At 47.5% G+C, this 19,531-nt stretch overlaps 3 protein-coding genes across 5 annotated transcripts in view; 1 reads left to right on the forward strand and 2 right to left on the reverse strand.

Annotated features, from left to right (window-relative positions):
• Nucleotides 1-19,531, reverse strand: part of LOC116981574 (oocyte zinc finger protein XlCOF15-like) — a 293,177-nt gene that overhangs the window by 68,150 nt on the left and 205,496 nt on the right. The window lies entirely within an intron of this gene.
• LOC116981568 (gastrula zinc finger protein XlCGF49.1-like) lies at nucleotides 2,707-11,700 on the reverse strand. Of its 3 annotated transcripts, XM_033034680.1 has the most exons (3): nucleotides 11,591-11,700; nucleotides 6,949-7,088; nucleotides 2,707-4,102 (listed from the first exon to the last, which is right to left on the reverse strand). In XM_033034680.1, exon 3 carries the CDS (start codon nucleotides 3,613-3,615, stop codon nucleotides 2,830-2,832), a length of 786 nt encoding a protein of 261 aa, XP_032890571.1. In that variant the 5' UTR covers nucleotides 3,616-4,102; nucleotides 6,949-7,088; nucleotides 11,591-11,700; the 3' UTR covers nucleotides 2,707-2,829. The 3 variants fall into 3 exon arrangements, with proteins under 3 accessions (XP_032890571.1, XP_032890572.1, XP_032890573.1); XM_033034681.1 differs by lacking the exon at nucleotides 6,949-7,088 and having other exon boundaries at nucleotides 11,591-11,699; XM_033034682.1 differs by lacking the exon at nucleotides 11,591-11,700 and having other exon boundaries at nucleotides 2,707-4,047; nucleotides 6,949-7,359.
• On the forward strand, nucleotides 15,705-16,664 carry LOC116981453 (zinc finger protein 2 homolog). The gene has a single exon (XM_033034507.1). It carries the CDS (start codon nucleotides 15,705-15,707, stop codon nucleotides 16,662-16,664), a length of 960 nt encoding a protein of 319 aa, XP_032890398.1.

Here is a 19,531-nt window from a genome sequence, read left to right on the forward strand (position 1 = left end):
ATCGAGGTATCACAACTGTGGGAGTCTGCCGATGTTGTGTTCGATAAATCACCGGATCTGGACCACAGAGTGTGAATAACAAGGTATTTTAATTACACGACCAAATAAGGCACACAGATTCACGTATATCCGCGTACGAACTCGCAAACCCCGAGTACACAGCAGAGCACGCCACGCCGCTGGATGGTCCTGTTGTTCATCACCTGGCACCATTCGTGATACGGTGTGAGGCTGCGGCTCTCTCCTCCTGGAAGGGCACCCAACTCCATCCTTTATGGCCTTTCTTATCTGAGCAGACCGTGCCTTTGCACCCCCCCCCCCGTGCCAAACATAAGCCCCCTAGACTGCAACGTTTCTGCACTACTAATGGCAGGAGACGCAGGGGGGCCGCCCAAAGTGGTCTGCTCAGCATCTCAGCCGTTCCCATGCATTGTGGGAACATCTCCCACTTGTCTTGGGAACATCTTGTACTTTAAGGGTTTTTTAAATGCTGTGCTGCTAATTTAGCCGATAACTCCATTGTAGTTGATATGGACTGTTCTTTACAATACACCCGGGAATCGTCGGCCTGCATTAGCGCCCTTCTAACTACATGGTACCCAGTATACAAACAATAATAATCAAAAGTTCAGTGAAATAATTCTATCTCTAAGAATGTGAGGTGAATATGTGTTAAACTAACTATCTGTTCCATAATGGCGTGAGTTATGGTTTCGATCAAGAATCGATCTTAGAATAAAGGGGAGGTCATTTAAGACTGAGGTGAGAAAAACCTTTTTCACTCAGAGAGTTGTGAATTTTTCACTCAGAGAGTCACTGGATGGATTTAAGAGAGAGTTAGATAGAGCTCTAGGGGCTAGTGGAGTCAAGGGATATGGGGAGTAGGCAGGCATGGGTTATTGATAGGGGACGATCAGCCATGATCACAATGATCTCAAAGGGCCGAATGGCCTCCTCCTGCACCTATTTTCTATGTTTCTATGATCAGACACTGAGCTAGTCTCGACGTCTCTGTGAAAGCAAAGCTTATCTTAACCATTATGCAGGCATCCTCGTGATTTACTGGCCCCTTTGAATCAGCCGAAGCATGCAGTGATGTTTTAAACATCATTTCACCTCACCTTAACCCCATACACCCCAAATCACAGTACATTCGGCCCTCAGGCTGGCCCGTTACATACGACCCGCAGGTTCAATACCACCCCTTCACCCTCTGGGCCCTTCTCACACGGCAGTAGGGAAGCACACAATTGCAGAATATTATGCCAATTACTACGAATAACACGCCCAGTCACCAGCCATTGCACAATATGCCCCCTACCTCCAAGCCCAGCAATTCCACCACATGGTCTCCGTGGTCTCATCTTGCAACTGTTTGCCAACTTTAGAAGAAAGAAATAATTTTATTGCCACACAACCAAGGTCGGTATTAAAGGCATTAACCTGTTGTCGCTTGTCAGCCACCAGGTCCGTAATGTTTTCACTGGCATCCGGTATGTACTGTAAGTGTGCATTCACTCCCTATGATGGCATGTGACCCCTGCCAAAGGTGGTTGGCTCAAGTTGTTTACTGCTTGCTGTAACACAAGGGCCCACCCCTTGAGCGTGTGGGAGTGAGTTATTGTACGTATCTTCCCTTTTAGTAGACCATTCATACGCTCCATCAGCCCTGCTGCTTGTGGGTAACACGGGATGTGAAGGGTCCACTACACCCCACTATCAGCTGCCCACTGTTGTACATTGTTACCCGCAAAGTGGCAGCCGTTTGTCGGACTGAATCTCCCATGGAATCTCCCACACACAGCGATTGTACGACTGTATCCCTGTATCCTCCCCGAAGAGCACATGGATCAGCAGAGACATTAAACTTTTGGTGGCACGAGCTGTTCCCCACATTGCAACCTCCTGTCTGTTGCCGAACAAGGCAGATGGTCCCCTGCCAGTATCCGCGTCAGGGCCATCGAAGGTGATGGTTGGGAGCGATTGTAGTCGGCCCGGTACCACCCCAAAAAGGTGTTTAAGGGGTAACCTGCCGATCTCCATTTCTCAAACTGCGGTCTGTTTTTTAAAATAATATATCAGAAAGTCTCACAGGGAATCCAGTGGAGGCTTCACACACAGGGAATTCAGTGGAGGCTTCACACACAGGGAATTCAGTGGGGACAATGTGGAACCCGTCACCACAGGCAAGGATCAAGGTGAACAGCAGGGATGCAATTCATGGGAAATGGAGCGGGGAAAAACCAAACACAAGTTCCCAATGTTGGGCGAGTCCAGAATCAGGGGCCACAGACATGGAATAAAGGGGAGGTTATTTAAGACTGAGATGAGAAAAAACTTTTTCACCCAGAGAGTTGTGAATTTATGGAATTCCCTGCCACAGAGGGCAGTGGAGGCCAAATCACTGGATGGATTTAAGAGAGAGTTAGATAGAGTTCTAGGGGGTAGTGGAGTGAAGGGATATGGGGAGAAGGCAGGCACGGGTTATTGATAGGGGACGATCAGCCATGATCACAATGAATGGTGGTGCTGGCTCGGAGGGCTGAATGGCCTCCTCCTGCACCTAATTTCTATGTTTCTAAGAACATTCCAACAGGTGAGAGGAGGAACTGGCATGGGGCAGTAACACTGGGAGGGAACAGTTTGGCCAAACGGGCTCTCCTTCTACTGTACAGTGTTTTATAAAGACATTAAGGATCTGAAATGTGTTTCGAGCAGATCCAATGTATTTATCACCGATACAGAATATTAACCTTCAGCCCAGTTATAGGGGTTACTGACTATCAGAAACAAACTCCAACTGAAGTACTGAACAGGGTTCTTCCTGGGTTAATCTTTTACCCCAGTGTGCACTCGCCGATGCTTTTGTAACTGACACAACTGAATGAATCCCTTCCCACATGCAGCGCAGGCGTATGGCCTCTCCCCAGTGTGAATTAGCCGGTGCGTCAGTAGCCGAGATGACAAACGGAATCCCTTCCCACACTCAGTGCAGATGAACGGCTTCACCTCCGTGTGAACTCGCTGGTGTTTCTGTAACTCGGACGACTGATCGAACGCCTTGCCGCACTCAGGGCAGGTGAACGTGCGAACCTGCGGCTCCGTCAGCAGGTGGGATCCTCGAGCGAATCCTTTCCCACTGTCGGAGCAGATAAACGGTCTCACCTCGGCGTGAACGCGCTGGTGCATCAGCAGGTGGGACGACCGAGTGTATGTTTTGCCACACTCAGAGCAGACAAACGGTCTCTCCCCAGTGTGGACTCGCAAGTGTTTCGTCAAACTGGACGAATCAAAAAATCCCTTTCCACACGCAGAGCAGGTGAAGGGTTTCTCTCCTCTGTGAATCCGCTGGTGAATTACCAGGCTGAATGACCAAGTGAATCCCTTCCCACACTCAGAGCAGCTGAACGGCTTCTCCCCCGTGTGAATTCGCTGGTGTGCCGTCAGATTTTTGGACTGAGAGAATACCTCCAAGCAGATGGAGCAGGTGAATGGCCTTTCCCCAGTGTGAACCCGCTGGTGTGCCTTCAGACCCGACGGCCGAGTGAAGCTCTTCCCACATTCAGGGCACACAAATGGCCGGTCTCCGGTGTGAAACTGCCCGTTGGCCATCATATTGAAAGACTTGAGTGAATCTTTTCTACACTCAGCACAGTTGGACGGCCTCGTGCTGGTGTATCAGTGGGTAGGATGACCAGACGGATAGTTTCCCGCACGTGGAACGATTGAACACCCCGTCTTCGGCGACGCTGCGTTCTCAGATGATCAGATCAACGGTGTTTCGGCAAGAGGGTCAAACGATGAACTTCTTTCATCAAAAGCAGTTACGCAAGTTTTCAGTTGTACAGGGAATTGATTCTTCTCGGGCCAAAGCTCATTCCAGGGACAGTGCTCTTGAACTTTTTCCATTCAAGAATGAGTCTCGCTGCCCAACAGCTCACTCTGCAATTTGTAGTCTCTTCTCAGAAATACAGCAGATGGGCATTTCTTCTTCCAAGTTCAAGGAGTGCGGACATTGGTGCTGGTGACCTGTCGGACAGTGCGGATCTGAAGTGAAGTAGAGTTTGATATTCCCATTAGACAAACCCTCTGCTCGTATGCCCTGTGAAAGGAGTTTGCATCAGATATAGATTGGCACAGAACAGTTTTTCAGACGAGATAATGCATGTTGTCTATGTTGGGCCCGGGTAGAGATGATGTAGAGAGGATGTTTCCACTAGCGGGGGAGTTTAGGACCAGAGGACAAAGCCTCAGGATAAAAGGCCTTCTAAATGTTGAGGAGGAATTTCTTTAGCCAGAAGGTGTGGACCTGTGGAATTCATTGCCACAGACAGCTGTAGAGACCAAGTCATTGGGTATATTTAAAGCGGAGATTGACAGGTTCTTGTTTAGTAAGGACGCCAAAGGTTACGGGGAGAATGTGTACAACCTGACTCCTCCCCTCCATCTTGAGAATATTCAGCAACCACTGAGACACCCTGGACCTTGGCGCCAGGGTCGCAAAAATACCATCCTCGAGTCCCGTTTGCTGTGATAGAATCTCCAATCTGACCTCCCCTAACTGTTGAATCTCCAAACTTAATGATCCTATCCCACTTCACTCCTCCCCGCTGTGTCTCCGAGCCAGGCCTGGAGACTCAGACCTGACTGCGACTAACGCTCTCCACTGAATAGTCAGTCATCTCTCATCTTCCCTCCCCCCCCCCCCCCCCAAAAAAAAGGATTAATTTGTTTGAGGGAAATAACCCTGGGGGATTCCTGTTCTTTAGTTTAATGTCAGGTGTACCAAGGTACAGTGAAAAGCTTTTTGCTGTGTGCTGTCCAGTCAGCAGAGACAACACATGATTACAATCGAGCTGTCCACAGTAGACCCATCTACTTAGGGCATTCGGCCCATCAAGTTTACTCTGCCATTCAATCACAGCTGATCTACCTTTGGGGTGAACATGGGGTGGGGACTGGACACTGTGCCTTCCCCCACAGTGCTACCCACTGTGGGGGGATGATTTTTTTGTCTAATTGTAGTCCTGTAGGTCTGTGTCCAAGATGGCTGCCGTGAAGAGAGAGTGGACGGTGGCGCGCTTTGGCTGCCGCTGCTCTCTCTTCACACTGTTTTTGATTTTCTGTTTTTGGATTGAATTCTGTTTTTAATTTGTGTCTCTGTGATGTCTTTATTACTTGTTATATTCCGATTATATGTTATTCCGATTACTATGTAAGGTGTCCTTGAGATGTCTGAAAGGCGCCCATTAAATAAAATTTATTATTATTATTATTACCTCTTTCTCCTAACCCCATTCTCCTGCCTTCTCCCCAGAACTCTGACACCCATACTAATCTGAACCTATCTATCTCTGCCTTAAAAATATCCACTGACTTAGTCTCCACAGCCTGTAGCAAATAATTCCACAGATTCACCATCGTCTGACTAAAGAACCTATAGTGACCAGTATAGGCTATGGCTGAACCTATAGTGACCACCTTACTATAACTGGTATCTATGAAGTCCTCAGTCTCCCAGATCACCCTGAAATTATGAAGCTGCAGCTCCAGTTCCTTTATGTGGCCAGTTAGAAGCTGCAGCAGGACATACGTCCTAGAGATGTAGTCTTCAGGGACATTGGAACTTTCTCTGAATCCTATACCCTGCTGAAGGAGCACATCAGTGTGCTATCTACCATCCTGATCACTTCATAAGACATTGGCACAAAATTCAGCTGTTCAAGTCAGCTCTGCCATTCAATCGTGGCTGATCTATTTTCTTTCTCGACCACATTCTCCTGCCTTCTCCCCATAACCTTTGACATTCTTACTAACCAAAAACCTATCAATCTCCACTTTAAAAATGTCAACAACAACAAAAACGTCCCCAAAAACTACGAATAAACGTATATAAATTTTGTGATTCTTCCCGTTGGATTGCAACCTTGTCGTGGTCGGGGAGCTTGTGTGTCTCAGTGACCCCAAGAGCTATGCCAGCGGGAGATTTGTCTCCTGTTAGGGTCTCCCATGCTGGACAGGTCGAAGGGTAGAGGCGAGACGAAGAGCGATCCACTGGTCCTCCAGGTTGGAGGTTGAGCACAGGGCTAACAACCCTGTCTCATAGACAATAGACAATAGGTGCAGGAGTAGGCCATTCGGCCCTTCGAGCCAGCACCACCATTCAATGTGATCATTGCTGATCATCCCCAATCGTTCCTGCATTTTCCTAAAAAAAATGTTATGGAAACAGCAAGTGAAGGAATCAACACTACTGAGTGGAGGACCTTCATTGCTGCCCTACATGCCAGGAGGCATAATAGGCAGTAAGTAAGTAAATTACCATCTTGTCAGGATGCCACCCAATGCTTCACGCGCCAAAGCCTCTACATTTTGTCTCCCCTAGTGTGTAGGAAGGAACTGCAGATTCTGGTTTAAACCGAAGATAGACACAAAATGTTGGCGTAACTCAGCGGGACAGGCAGCATCTCTGGGAGAAGGAATGGGTGACGTTTCGGGTCGAGACCCTTCTTTGGACTCTATGCATGTCTCTCCTAAAATGGTTGCTCGGCCAGTCCCTGCCTTGTCCCACCAGGATCTGTCACTTCCTGCTGATCACAAACGGCTGACTTTTTTTAACCTCCCGCGATAATCCTCCCCTCAAACCCAGAACCAAAGATCCTAGAGAAGCATCTTTGCCCAAAACATTCACAAAATTCTACACGAGGCCTGGTTTGTTGACAGTCGCCAGCATTTGCTGTTTGCATTGAAACGGGAATCTCTCTGAGGTTGGGGTGTGGAGAGCGGGCGGGGGTGTGGAGAGCGGGCGGGGGTGAGGAGAAGGGAGGCGAGGTGGGACTGAGCCCGCAGTGACCCCGCAAACAGCACGGATTCTCCCCCAGCCGTGAGCTGCACCAGGGCCGGGACCTCGGGCTGGATTAAACCCGCGCTGCTCAGCACCGCTCCTACCTGCTACCGAGGATCATCCGTGTCCACGGTCGCCTAGTTATGGGGTCACGTCTGCAATGCTCCTCCTGGCTTGTTCAACACTGATGATAGGGCTCTTTCTCAACCTTGGTGATTCCTGGGAGGTTTGGCTGCCTTATGAACTAAATAATATCAGTTTAAAAAAATAGTGATAACAAGGAACTGCAGGTGCCGCTTTATACAAGAGAAAGGCTAATGTTGCAGTAACGTAGCGGTTTAGGCAACATGCTGGAGAACATGGATAGGTGACATTTCGGGTCGGAACCCTTCAGACTCACTGCAGGGGGACGGGAAAGAGCTGGTTAAAACAAAGGGGCGGGACAGAGCGTAGTTATAGGTGAACACAAGGGGACCCTGTTGTAAAAACAAAGAACTGCAGATGCTGGTCAATACACAAAAGGCATACAGTGCTGGAGTAACTCTCGGCAGGTCTGGCAACATCTCTGGAGAACATGGATGGTAACGTTTTTGGTCAAGACCCTTATTGTTCACAAGTTCAAGAGGCAGAATTAGGGCATTCGGCCCATCTAGTCTACCCCGCCATCCAATCATGGCTGATCTATCTCTCCCTCTCAAAACCTTCTCCCCATAACCCCTGACACCCTTACTAATCAAGATTTTCAGAAAGCCTTTAATAAGGTGCCACACATGAGGCTGCTAAGGAAGACGAGAGCCCACAGTATCAAAGGGCGGATACTAGCATGGATGGCAAGTTGGCTGGATGGCAGGAGACAAAGAGTGGCAAAAATAAAGGGGGCTTTCTCTGGTTGGCTGCCAGTGATTAGCAGTGGATAGTGCTGGGGCCGCTACTCTTCATTGTGTATTAACTATATTTATATACATATATATCACATATATGTGTGTTTTTACAATACTGGGTACATCATACATGTGACATCATACATAAAACAGGTTCAAAAACCCTCACAGCGGCAGTAAATGACAGGGAGAGATAGTTCATGAAGTTTGAGAAAATGTCATTAATGAACAAAATTCCCTGTTTAACATGCGTTCCTATGTGTTTTTTTTACACTTTATGTTTGGTGTCCACCATAACAACCGTTGTATGAAATTTAGAAAATCAATTTTTCTAAAGCATGATAGCTGATTTCACCTTTGCTGTTTCTCAACATACAAATGTTCTTTCTTGCTATAAACATGCAGTATGTGACCAAACGAGCAATATTCCTGTTATCTACTGAAACATGCGTTATTAATTGTAACGCTGCATGGTAAACGCATGAAATTAAATATGACATTTCAACAGGTTGTAGGGTTGTGGGTAAGGATCGTGTTAATGCATGTAACTCATTTGTCACAAAGTGAGGGTTAGCACTTTATTGGACCAACCCCTTCAAATATATGTTAAATTAAAATAAACTATGGTTAGTGATCCTTTATCATTGATACTTTTTTGCATATCTTTTATTCACTGTTCTTTACATCATCACCCATATCTCTCCCGTAACTTTCAGTCTGAAGAACGGTCTCGACCCGAACCTCTACTAATTAGATTATTATTATCAGAACAATAAAATAATATTATCTAATTTATATTTTGTGATCATCTTTTTAAATGGTGAATTAGGGAAGGGCACCTATAAACGGGATTTAGAGGAGGGCACCTATAAATGGTGGATTTAGAGGAGGGCACCTGTAAATGGTGGATTTAGAGGAGGGCACCTGTAAATGTGGGGGTTATGGGGAAGGCATCTATAAATTGTGGATTTAGAGGAGGGCACCTGTAAATGTGGGGGTTTAGGGGAAGGCATCTATAAATGGTGGAATTAAGGGGAGGGCACCTGTAAAGGATCCAACCAATCTTATGAAGAAAGACTGGATAGACTTGGTTTATACTCTCTAGAATTTAGGAGATTGAGAGGGGATCTTATAAAAACTTATAAAATTCTTAAGGGGTTGGACAGGCTAGATGCAGGAAGATTGCTCCCGATGTTGGGGAAGTCCAGGACAAGGGGTCACAGCTTAAGGATAAGGGGGAAATCCTTTAAAACCGAGATGAGAAGAACTTTTTTCACACAGAGAGTGGTGAATCTCTGGAACTCTCTGCCACAGAGGGTAGTCGAGGCCAGTTCATTGGCTATATTTAAGAGGGAGTTAGATGTGGCCCTTGTGGCTAAGGGGATCAGAGGGTATGGAGAGAAGGCAGGTACGGGATACTTAGTTGGATGATCAGCCATGATCATGTTGAATGGCGGTGCAGGCTCGAAGGGCCGAATGGCCTACTCCTGCACCTAATTTCTATGTTTCTATCTAACAGGCAAGCAGGATGCTTTTGCCAACCACCCCTATTTGAAGTCCACTATATTCCACCATCTCTACCCAGTGTTTGACATTTCCAGCAGCCACTGGTTGTCCTCCAGGATGCACAGAGCCGCAGCCTGATCCATGTCAGTCACCTGGCGTATTTGGCACAGAGACTCTCACGGCAGCGGCGCAACGCTTCCGACCTCCGACGGCCCGGGACTCTTGCACTGAGGCTGCTCCATGGCCGGAGCTGCAGTGAGCGACTCGCCAGCCCAGCAAACACTCGCCAGCCTCGCTCCCCGTCCGCATCTGTCCCCGCCGCTGCTTCTGCTTCCAGCACCCATGGCCCATGCAGTTGATATGAGTTTTGGAATTTTCGTCGATCACGGAATTTCTCACGACAGAGTGAGAAATTTATGATCAACGTGAGAATTTGGCAAAATGTGTGATTCTCATGCTCAATGCATGTGAGTTGGCAGCCCTGCCTCTCTATCCCCCTCTCTCCCCCCTCTCTCTCTCTCTCTCCTCTCTCTCCCCCCCCCCTCTCCACCTCTCTTTCTCTCCCCTCTCCCTCCCACCTCATTCTCCTTCCTCTCTCTCTCCCCTCTCTTCCACTCTCCTATCCCCCCACTCTACCCTCTATCTTTCCCCTCCCCTTCTCTCTCCCCTTCCCTCTGTCTTCTCTCTCCTCCCTCTCCCCTCTCTTCCCCCCCCTTTCCCCCTCTCCCTCACATCTCTCTCCCCCCCTCTCTCCATCCCACCTCACTCTCCCCCTCTATCCCCTAACTCTCTCCCTCTCTCTCCCCCTCTTCCAACCCTCCCTCTCTCTTTCTCCCTATCTCTCTCTCTACACTCTCTCCCTCTCCCACCACTCTCCCCCTTGCTCTCTCTCTCCCCTCTCTTTCTCCTCTGTCTCTCTCTTTCTTTTTGCCCCCTCTCTTTCCCCCGTTTCTCTCTATCCCCACTCTCCCTCTTCCCCCTCTCTCCCTCTTATCCCTCTCTCTTTTACCGCCCCTCTCTCTCCCCCTCCCTCTCTCATTCTCTCCTACCCTCTCTCCTCTCTCTCATCCTCCCTCCCCTCTCTCTCTCCCCCCTCTCTCCTTCCCTACTATGGTGTGAGTGTGTGTGTGAGGTGGGGGTGTGTGTGTGTGCGATGGGGTGTGTGTGAGAGATGGAGGATGTGGATGTGAGTGTGAGATGGAGAGTGTATGTGTGAGATGGAGGGTGTGTGTGTGATGGAGGGTGTGTCTGTGTGTGAGCCCACCAGCCGTGAGTCAAATGCCAGCCCACCAGCCATGAGTGAGTCAATTGCCAGCCCACCAGCCGTGAGTGAGTCAACTGCCAGCCCACCAGCCGTGAGTGACTGAGCTGCCACCCTGCCAGCCGTGAGTGACTGAGCTGCCAGCCCAGTGTCTGAGCTGCCAGCCCACCAGGCCTGAGTGACTGAGCTGCCAGCCCATCAGGCCTGAGCTGGCAGCCCACCAGGCCCGAGCTGACAGCCCACCAAGCCTGAGCTGCCAGCTCACCTGACCTGCCAGCCCACCAGGCCTGAGCTGCCAGCCCACTAGGCCTGAGCTGCCAGCCCATCAGGCCCGAGTGACTGAGCTGCCAGCCCACCAGGCCCAAGTGACTGAGCTGCCAGCCCAATACTCCATTCGGCCCACAATGTCCATACTAGCCCTCTGGAAACCAGTCCCTTCGGCTCACAATATTGGAATTGGTGGAGGTGGAATATAGCGTTGGGGGAAACCAGCCCTCACTCCCCAACAGGTCCCACTTAGTCTAGTATATATATTAAAATATAATTGCTTTTATGTATTGATGTCCATCATGAGAAATAAGATAAAGAGAAATAGAGCGTAGCTCTAAATCAGTTGCTTCTGATCCATGAGGGAACTTTGAAGTTCATTATCTCTATCTTGCCTCACCAAAACACACATTCACACACACACACATATATATATAGATATATTATATTTGTGCATATGATTGATAGTGTGTTAGAGCAATACAAGGGAAACTGCAGAAAAGAGGGGTGTGGGGAGGAAGGACGGAGGGAAATGGGCAGAAACAGATAGATTAAGCAGGGAGGAAAACATTTAAAAAGAAAATTAACGAAATTATGAATTTGGTACAATTTATAATTTTACCAAACTATTTCCCCCCCCCCCTCCCAACGTTGATTACACGGTGAGAGGCATAACCAATGTCTGAAGAAGGGTTTCGACCCGAAACGTTGCCCATTTCCTTCGCTCCATAGATGCTGCCTCACCCGCTGAGTTTCTCCAGCATTTCTGTCTACCTTAACCAAAGCAAAGATACTAGAGGAGCTCCTCTATAATCTTTGAACCAAAGATACCTTTGGGCATAACGGAAGTCGGGTCGGGTCGGGTTTCCCCAAAATGGCGGAGGATCCGCTCTGTTGGGCACCGCACGTTTATCTTCGCCTTCTATGATCTTTGCCCATCACTAGGCGACCGTGGACCTCGGGATCTCGGCAGCAGGTAGGAGCGGAGCTTCGCTGCGCGGGTTTAATCCAGCCCGAGGTCCGGGCCCTGATGCAGCCCACGGCTGGGGCAGAATCACTGTGGGTGGCCGCACAGGGGGCCAGTCCCACAACCCCTTCTCCTCACCCCCGCCCGCTCTCCACACCCCGACCTCGGGAGATGCCCGCTTCAATGCAAACAGGAAATGCTGGAGACTGTCAGCAAACCGGGCGGCATCATAAATGGAATAGTGAATATTTCAGGTCCGAGAAGAGGATCATCGCGGGAGATTAAAACAGCAGGGTTTTAGTGTCCTGGTGATGTAGAAAGGTGGAAGGCAGGGACTAGCCGGGAAGCCATTTTAGGAGAAGCTGCAGATTGTGAAGGAACTAAATGTCATTTAAATGAAGATTGGGGTCACTGAACGGCAGAACAGGCCCTCGAGGTTGAATGGCTAGTCTTGTTTCCCCTGAATGTTTGACCCAATGAACTATCTATCCATTTACTTCCCGCAACTTAAAACAAACTTTTTTTCTAAAGATAGAAACAAAATGCTGGATTAACTCAGCGGGACAGGCAACATCTCGGGGGAAAGGAACGGGTGACGATTCGCGTCGAGACTCTTCTCCAAACCTTGTATCTATTTCCCAGACCTGAATAAGGGTTTCAGACGAGAAACATAACCATTTTTTCTTCCCGCAAATTTGACTGACCTGCTGAGTGTCTCCAGCAATTTGTTGATCTCATGGATTTCCAACATCAGTTGTTTTTTCAAATGTTGCTGCTTTCTCTGCCAGCCGGTCCCAGGTTGTACTACAGGCTCTGGATGATGAATGTCAAATTTGCCTGGACTGCTTTGGGCACAGATGTTTCTGGAGCACCAAGGATTGTAGGTGCAAATGTGGTCATTGATTTTATAGGTAAACGATTGCAACTAATGCTGTGTATAAGAAACCAAAATCCTTGTGTCAATTTTCATTATTTTGCAAACCGGCCCCTTACAAGGTAGGAGTTTCTCTACTAACATTGGCAACTCTTTCTCCTCCCCAGCTAGCCTCTGCTGCAGGGTTCCACAAGGTTCCATCCTTGGCCCCATTCTCTTCTCCCTGTATATGCTCTCCTTAGGCCAGTCATTCAAAGGCACGGCATTTCCTTCCATTGCTATGCAAACGACACACAACTCTATCTCCTCCTGAAGCCCAACAACCGATCAAATCAACTTAACCTTATCCACTGTCTTGAGGATATAAAGTGCTGGAAGGCCCAGAACTTCCACCAACTAAACAAGAGTAAGTCTGAGGTCATCCTTCTCAGCCCCTCTGACTCAATCAAAACGATAGCAGGCAGCCTTGGAACCCTTACCCCACTACTCAAACCTCACGTCAAAAACCTTGGCGTGATATTTGACTCAGCATTGAAATTCGACATACAAGTCATTGCCGTGGTAAAAGCTAGCTTCTTCCAGCTTCGGATGATATCTAAAATAAAATAATTCCTCCAGTTTGACGACCTCGAAAAGATCATCCACACATTTATCTCCTCCCGCCTCGATTACTGCAACTCCCTTTACACTGGCATAAGCCAATCTTCCCTGTCCTGCCTGCAACTGGTCCAAAACGCCGCAGCGAGACTCCTGAAGGGCACCCGAAAAAGGGACCACATCACCCAGATTCTGGACTCTCTCCACTGGCTCCCTGTGCGGTTCCGAATAAATTTCAAGATCCTTTTTCAAAGCCCTTGACGGGCTTGCCCCCACCTACATCAAAAGTCTGCTTACCCACCACACCACCTCCAGGTCCCTCAGATCGGCCGACTTGGGGTTACTGAACATCCAACGGTCTAGGCATAAGCTCAGGGGCGACCGCGCCTTTGCGGTTGCAGCTCCTAGACTATGGAACAGCATCCCTCTTCCCATCAGAACTGCCCCCTCCATCGACACTTTTAAGTCGAGACTTAAAACTCATCTTTACTCTCAAGCCTTTCTTGACGTTCTCTGAGGGAGGGCTATATGTATGTATTTATGTATGTACTTAATCTATGAACCACTGTTGTATAACATTAGTACCTCCAACAATGTAAAGCACTTTGGTCAACGAGAGTTGTTTTTCAAATGTGCTATAGAAATAAAAGTGACTTGACTTGACAACATCCTCTGGCTCTGGGGTCTTCTACAAATAGGAACATGGTCATCCATTCTGTTTGAATGCAGAATGGGATTAAACACTTCTGTCCTGGGCAAAAATAGCAGCAAGTAACACCCATGCCATCTAGTAACCCACCCTTGACATTCAATGGCATTACCATCACTGAATTCACTGTCATCATTCTCCTGGGGGTTCCATCATTGACCAGAAGGTCTCTAGGACCAGTCACACAAATATTGTGGCTACAGAGGAACTGCAGAAGCAAGGTGACTGGTGAAAGCCTTGGATAGAGTTGGTATGGAAGAGTCTCGGACTAAAGGTCATAGCCACAGAATTAAAGGATGTTCTTTGAGGAAGGACATGAGGAGGAATTCCTTTAGTCAGAGGGTGGTGAATCTGTAGAATTCTTAGCCACAGAAGGCTGTTGAAGCAAAGTCAGTGGATATATTTAAGGCAGAGATAGATAGATTCTTCATGAGTACGGGTGTCAGCAGTTATGGGGAGAAGGTAGTGGAATGGGATGAGGATGGAGAGATGGATCAGCCATGATTGAATGGCAGAGTAGACTTGATGGGTCAAACGGCCTAATTCTACTTCTATCACATAATCGTATGACTTTTGGAAAATAATCGAACAGAAAATGCCTGAAATACTCGGCATTAAGTCAATCTCTTATGGAAAGGAAAATAAAGTTGACATTTCAGGACCAAGACTGCTCACTAGCATTTAGAGGAATGGATGGGTAGACCAAAGCGATAGGGTAAGTCCACATTAGTTAATAGTTGGGTCTGTGAGACATCGTCAGCAAGATAGGCTATCCCAATAGAAATGGAAAAAAAATGATCAAGGATGAATGACTGGCAGAAATGCCCTGTTCAAATGTAGAAAAAACATGAGAGTTTCAAGCCTAGACTGATGTGTAGGAAGGAACTGCAGATGCTGCTTTAAACCAATGATAGAAACAAAAATTTGGAGTAACTCGGCGGGACAGGCAGCATCTCTGTGAGAAGGAATGGGTGACGTTTCAGGTCGAGACCCATCAATCTGCATATTGCGATGTTGTCCATAGGCTGTGTTGGTCCTCACTGTAACAGTGCAATTTCACTGCATGCCGGAGTGACCAAATATTATTTTGTCTAAAATTGGGATCTGTACCTATTAATGTATTGTGTGAACTCTTTTCCAGGGCATCCAGGCAGAGGGTTTGTCAATGGGAATCTCAAACTTAACGTCACATCAGACCTGCAGTGTCAGACAGGTCACTAGCACCGATGTCCTCAATCCTTGAATCTGGAAGAGGAAATGCTCATCTGTTGTATTTCTGAGGAGAGACAACAAACCACAGTGGGTCAGTGACACTCACTTCTGAAGGAGGGTGTTCAAGAGAACTGACTGTGGAAAGAGCTTTGGTCATTTACACAGCCGCAGAAGGAAGCTGAAACCAAACACGTGTTCCATGTGTGTGAGGTCTTGATGAATCAACCTGGAGACAAAGGGGGAAATTAAGTCAGTGAGTGACCAAATCGTTTCTTGCTAAAAGTGATATCAGTGAATTCTTGAGCCTTTGAAAGGAAACAATTTCCCATCCAGCTAAAAACTTGAGCTTCTGCTCTGTGTGTGGAAAGAAGCCGGCTTGTTTAATCCTCCTGTTGACACACCATTGATCTGGCTTCTTGAGAACACACCAGCACATCGTCACTGGAGCCGGGACATTCAACTGCTCCAAGTGTGGGAAACCTGGATCCACACGGTCACCCACCCGCTGGTACACCAGTGAATTCACACCAGGGAGAGGCCCTGCTCCTGCTCTGAGTGTGGAAACTGATTCACTCAGTCGTTCAATATGACGGGACGCCAGCGAGTTTACACGAGGGAGAGGCCGTTCACCTGCTCTGAGTGTGGAAAGAGATTTGCTCAGTCATCCCACTTGTTGATACACCAGCGGGTTCACGCTGGGGATACGGAGTTTGAATGCTCTGAATGTGGGAAGAGCTTCCCGTCGACATCTAGCCTGATAAGGCATCAACGGATTCACACAGGAGAGAGGCCGTTCAAATGCTCTGAATGCGGGAAGAGCTTCAGTCTGTCAAGTACCCTGAATAGACATCAGCTAATTCACACCAAAGAGCGGCCGTTCAAACACTCTGAATGTGGGAGGAACTTTATTAAATCATCCCACCTGCACAAATACCTGCAAACTCACACTGGGGAGAGGCCATTTACTTGCTCCGAGTGCGGGAAGGGATTCCCTCGGTCAGACAGCTTGCTAATACACAAGCGGATTCACACAGGGAAGAAAATGTTTACCTGCGCTGGGTGTGGGAAGGGATACCGTCACTCATCCAGCCTGAGGAAACACCAGCTAATCCATGCGGGCAGACCATTTATCTGTTCTGAGTGTGGAAAAGGATTTGTTCATTCAACAGAGCTTCTGAGACACCAGCAAACGCATACAGGGTATAAGCCATTTAGCTGCACGAAGTGCGGGAGGGGATTCTCTGTGCGTTACAATCTGCAGAGACATGAGCGACTTCACGCTGGGGCAATGCACTTCAACTGTGCAGAGTGCGGGAAAATATTCACTCGCTTATCAGGCCTGAAGAGGCACCAGCAATCTCACACCGTGGAGAGGCCGTTTACCTGCTTCGAGTGTGGGAAGGGATTCCCTCGGTCGGCCACCTTGCTAAGACACCAGCAAATTCATACTGGGGAGAGGCCATTTATCTGCTCTGAGTGTGGGAAGAGATACACACGGGCAAGTTCTCTGGTGAGACACCAGCAAACTCACACTGAGAAGGATTAACCATGCTGTGTGAGGCACCCGGCAAACCCTGTTAGGCATTATTTCTAATTTTTTGTATTGTATTGTATTGTATTGTATTTTAATGACCACACAGCCAGGCTGGTGGAATTTGTTATCAGTACAGCTCGGTACAGGTTCCAACATTTCATCAAACATTAAACATATAACATAGATATACATACAGACAGACACATTACATAATGCATAAGGGCCATGCTTATTCTTATTCCTCACCGTACAGAGTTTAAAATGTTAATTGCAGTGGGAATGAAACTGTTTTTGAAGCGGTTTGTTTTGGAGGCAATTGTCCTGTAACGCCTCCCAGAGGGCAGTAGCTGAAAGGCATAGTGTGCAGCAAAGATCATAGAGGTGTGCAGGGTGAGTGGGATCAGAGATGATCTTGCGTGGTGTCCGTGTAGTGTCCGTTTGTGGTAAAGTGATTCAAGGGATGGTAGGGGTAAGCCAATAATTTTGGATGCTCTGTTGATGATGCGCTGTAATTTCTTCCGGGAGAGTGAGTCGAGACTGCCGAACCAGACTGTGATGGATGAAGTGAGGATGCTTTCGATGATGGCTGTATAGAAGCGGAGCATGAGATGAGACCTTACTCTGAACTTCCTGAGCTGTCGGAGATGGAAAAGTCTTTGCTGGGCTTTTCCATAGATGTGGTCTGCGTTTGTCCTCCATTTGAGGTTGTTGCTGATGTGGGAGTTTGAATGTGTCAGTGATGGAGATGGATTCACCTTTAATGAGCACAGGAGTTTTGGGGGATGGCTGGCGTCTTGGGTCGATGATGAGTTCTTTTGTTTTTGATGAGTTGAGTAAGAGATCATGGTCTGTGCACCAGGTCACTGCTTGGTTGACCTGTGCACGGTATTCAGTTTCTTGGTTGTTGGTGATGAATCCTATGATGGTTGAGTCGTCCGCGTACTTGTACAGGTTGACGGAGCTGTGGTGGGATGTGAGCTGGTTTGTGTAAAGGGAGAATAGCCAGGGTGAGAGAACACAGCCTTGGGGTGTGCCTGTACTGAGGAACAGAGGGGAGGATGTGTTATTGTTGATCCTCACCCTCTGTTGCCTGTTCCAGAGAAAGCTGTGAATCCAGTGACAGATGCATGGGTCAATGTTCATGTCCAGTAATTTATTGAACAGTTTGGCCGGGTTTATTGTATTGAATGCAGAGCTGAAATCCATGAACAGGATGCGGGCATATGTGTTTGCGGACTCCAGGTGGTTCAGAATGTGATGAGTTGCTAAGTTGACGGTGTCCTCAACTGACCTGTTGGCTCTGTATGCAAATTGGTATGGGTCCATGAGTGGGGTGGTGACAGTTTTCAGGTGATTGAGTATGATGCGCTCAAATGATTTCATTACTGCCGATGTCAAGGCAATGGGTCTGTAGTCATTGAGGCAGGAGATGGTCTTGGGAACCGGGATGATAATGGATTATCATTATACTATTGGTAGCCCCTTTAACTGGACTGAGGTTTAATATTCTGCTGCTTTGACCATTGTCTCAGATCCTAAATCAGACCACCAGGTGGTGCCGAACGATGGTTGCCTCGCCAATGGTCTGTCTCATCTTTATCCTTTGTGTTTTTAATTTGTTATAAAATGTGTGTTTATGTTATCTTTAGTTTTCTATTATGTGGGGGGGGTGAGGGGAAACTCTTTAAATCTCTTTCCTTGACAGAGATGCAACATTTTCTGTGTTGTATCTCTGCGCACACTGCGGCCTAACATCGTGAAGCTGGGGGTCCCTGTCGGGCATCGACCTCGGGAAGCCTGTGGACTTTAACGTTGTGGAGCTCGAAGTCCCCGGTTAGGGACCGGCTTCGGGAGCTCCAAGCCACAGGAGCTTCGATCGTCTCGACTGTGAATGGTTCGACTCTTCTGACCATGGGAGAAAAGGAGGAAAGAGGATAACACTTTATTGCCTTCCATCACAATGGGGAATGTGGAGGAGTTGTTGTGGTGAATGTTTATGTCAATTTTTTTTGTAGCTGTGTGTCTTGTTGGTTTCTTTGGTATGACTGAATGGCAAATCAAATTCCTCGTATGTTGCTAATTTTTTAAAGGAATAAAAATGGGCGATATGCAGGAGTGTGGAATAAGGCAACCTTTTTTCCTCCGTTAACAAAGAACTGCAGATGCTGGTTAACAAAAGAAAGACGCAAAGTGCTGGAGTAACTCTGCAGGCTTCAAAGTCAAAGGAGCAGAATTAGGCCATTCGGCCCATTGAGTCTACTCCACCATTCAATCATGGATGATTTATTTTTCCCTCTCAACCCCATTCTTCTACCTTCTGTCCATAGCGTTTGACACCCTCCAATGGTTCAATCGTACTTTATTGTCACTTGTACCAAGGTACAGTGAAATTACTTTTTTACATTCTGTTCAGTATATTACTATGCAAAGTACTACTATAATATTACACTTACTCATCAAGTTTAGGCAGCAAATCTGCAGAAAATGGATAGATGTTGTTTTGGATCAAGAGTTGACAATCCGAAATGTCACCTATCCATGTTCTCCAGAGATGCGGCCTGACCCACTGAGCTTTTTTTGTAACCTTTCTTTTTCAACTCCACAGATTTTGCCCCCGATATTTTGAGTGTAATGAACTGTACAAGTGATCATGTGACCCAATGTATTTATTAAAGTGAAAGTATGACACAAAATGCTTGTGTAACTCAGCGGGACAGGCAGCATCTGTGGAGAGAAGGAATGGGTGACGTTTCGGGTCGAGACCCTTCTTATTTATTGAAGTGCATTTCTTTAGCAACTTATCACCTTTCCAAAGCTCTGGCTCAAATGTTGGCTGTACTGGAGCCCAATGGAATCAGTCTGATGCCCCGTAGATCCAG

Source organism: Amblyraja radiata, chromosome 15 (genome assembly GCF_010909765.2).
Source record: "Amblyraja radiata isolate CabotCenter1 chromosome 15, sAmbRad1.1.pri, whole genome shotgun sequence".
Lineage (NCBI taxonomy): Eukaryota > Metazoa > Chordata > Chondrichthyes > Rajiformes > Rajidae > Amblyraja > Amblyraja radiata.

What these genes read in the sequence shown, in the direction of transcription:
- LOC116981568 (XM_033034680.1), bottom strand. Translation starts at nt 3,615, where the DNA reads ATGATGGCCAACGGGCAGTTTCACACCGGAGACCGGCCATTTGTGTGC.
- LOC116981453 (XM_033034507.1), top strand. Translation starts at nt 15,705, where the DNA reads ATGACGGGACGCCAGCGAGTTTACACGAGGGAGAGGCCGTTCACCTGC.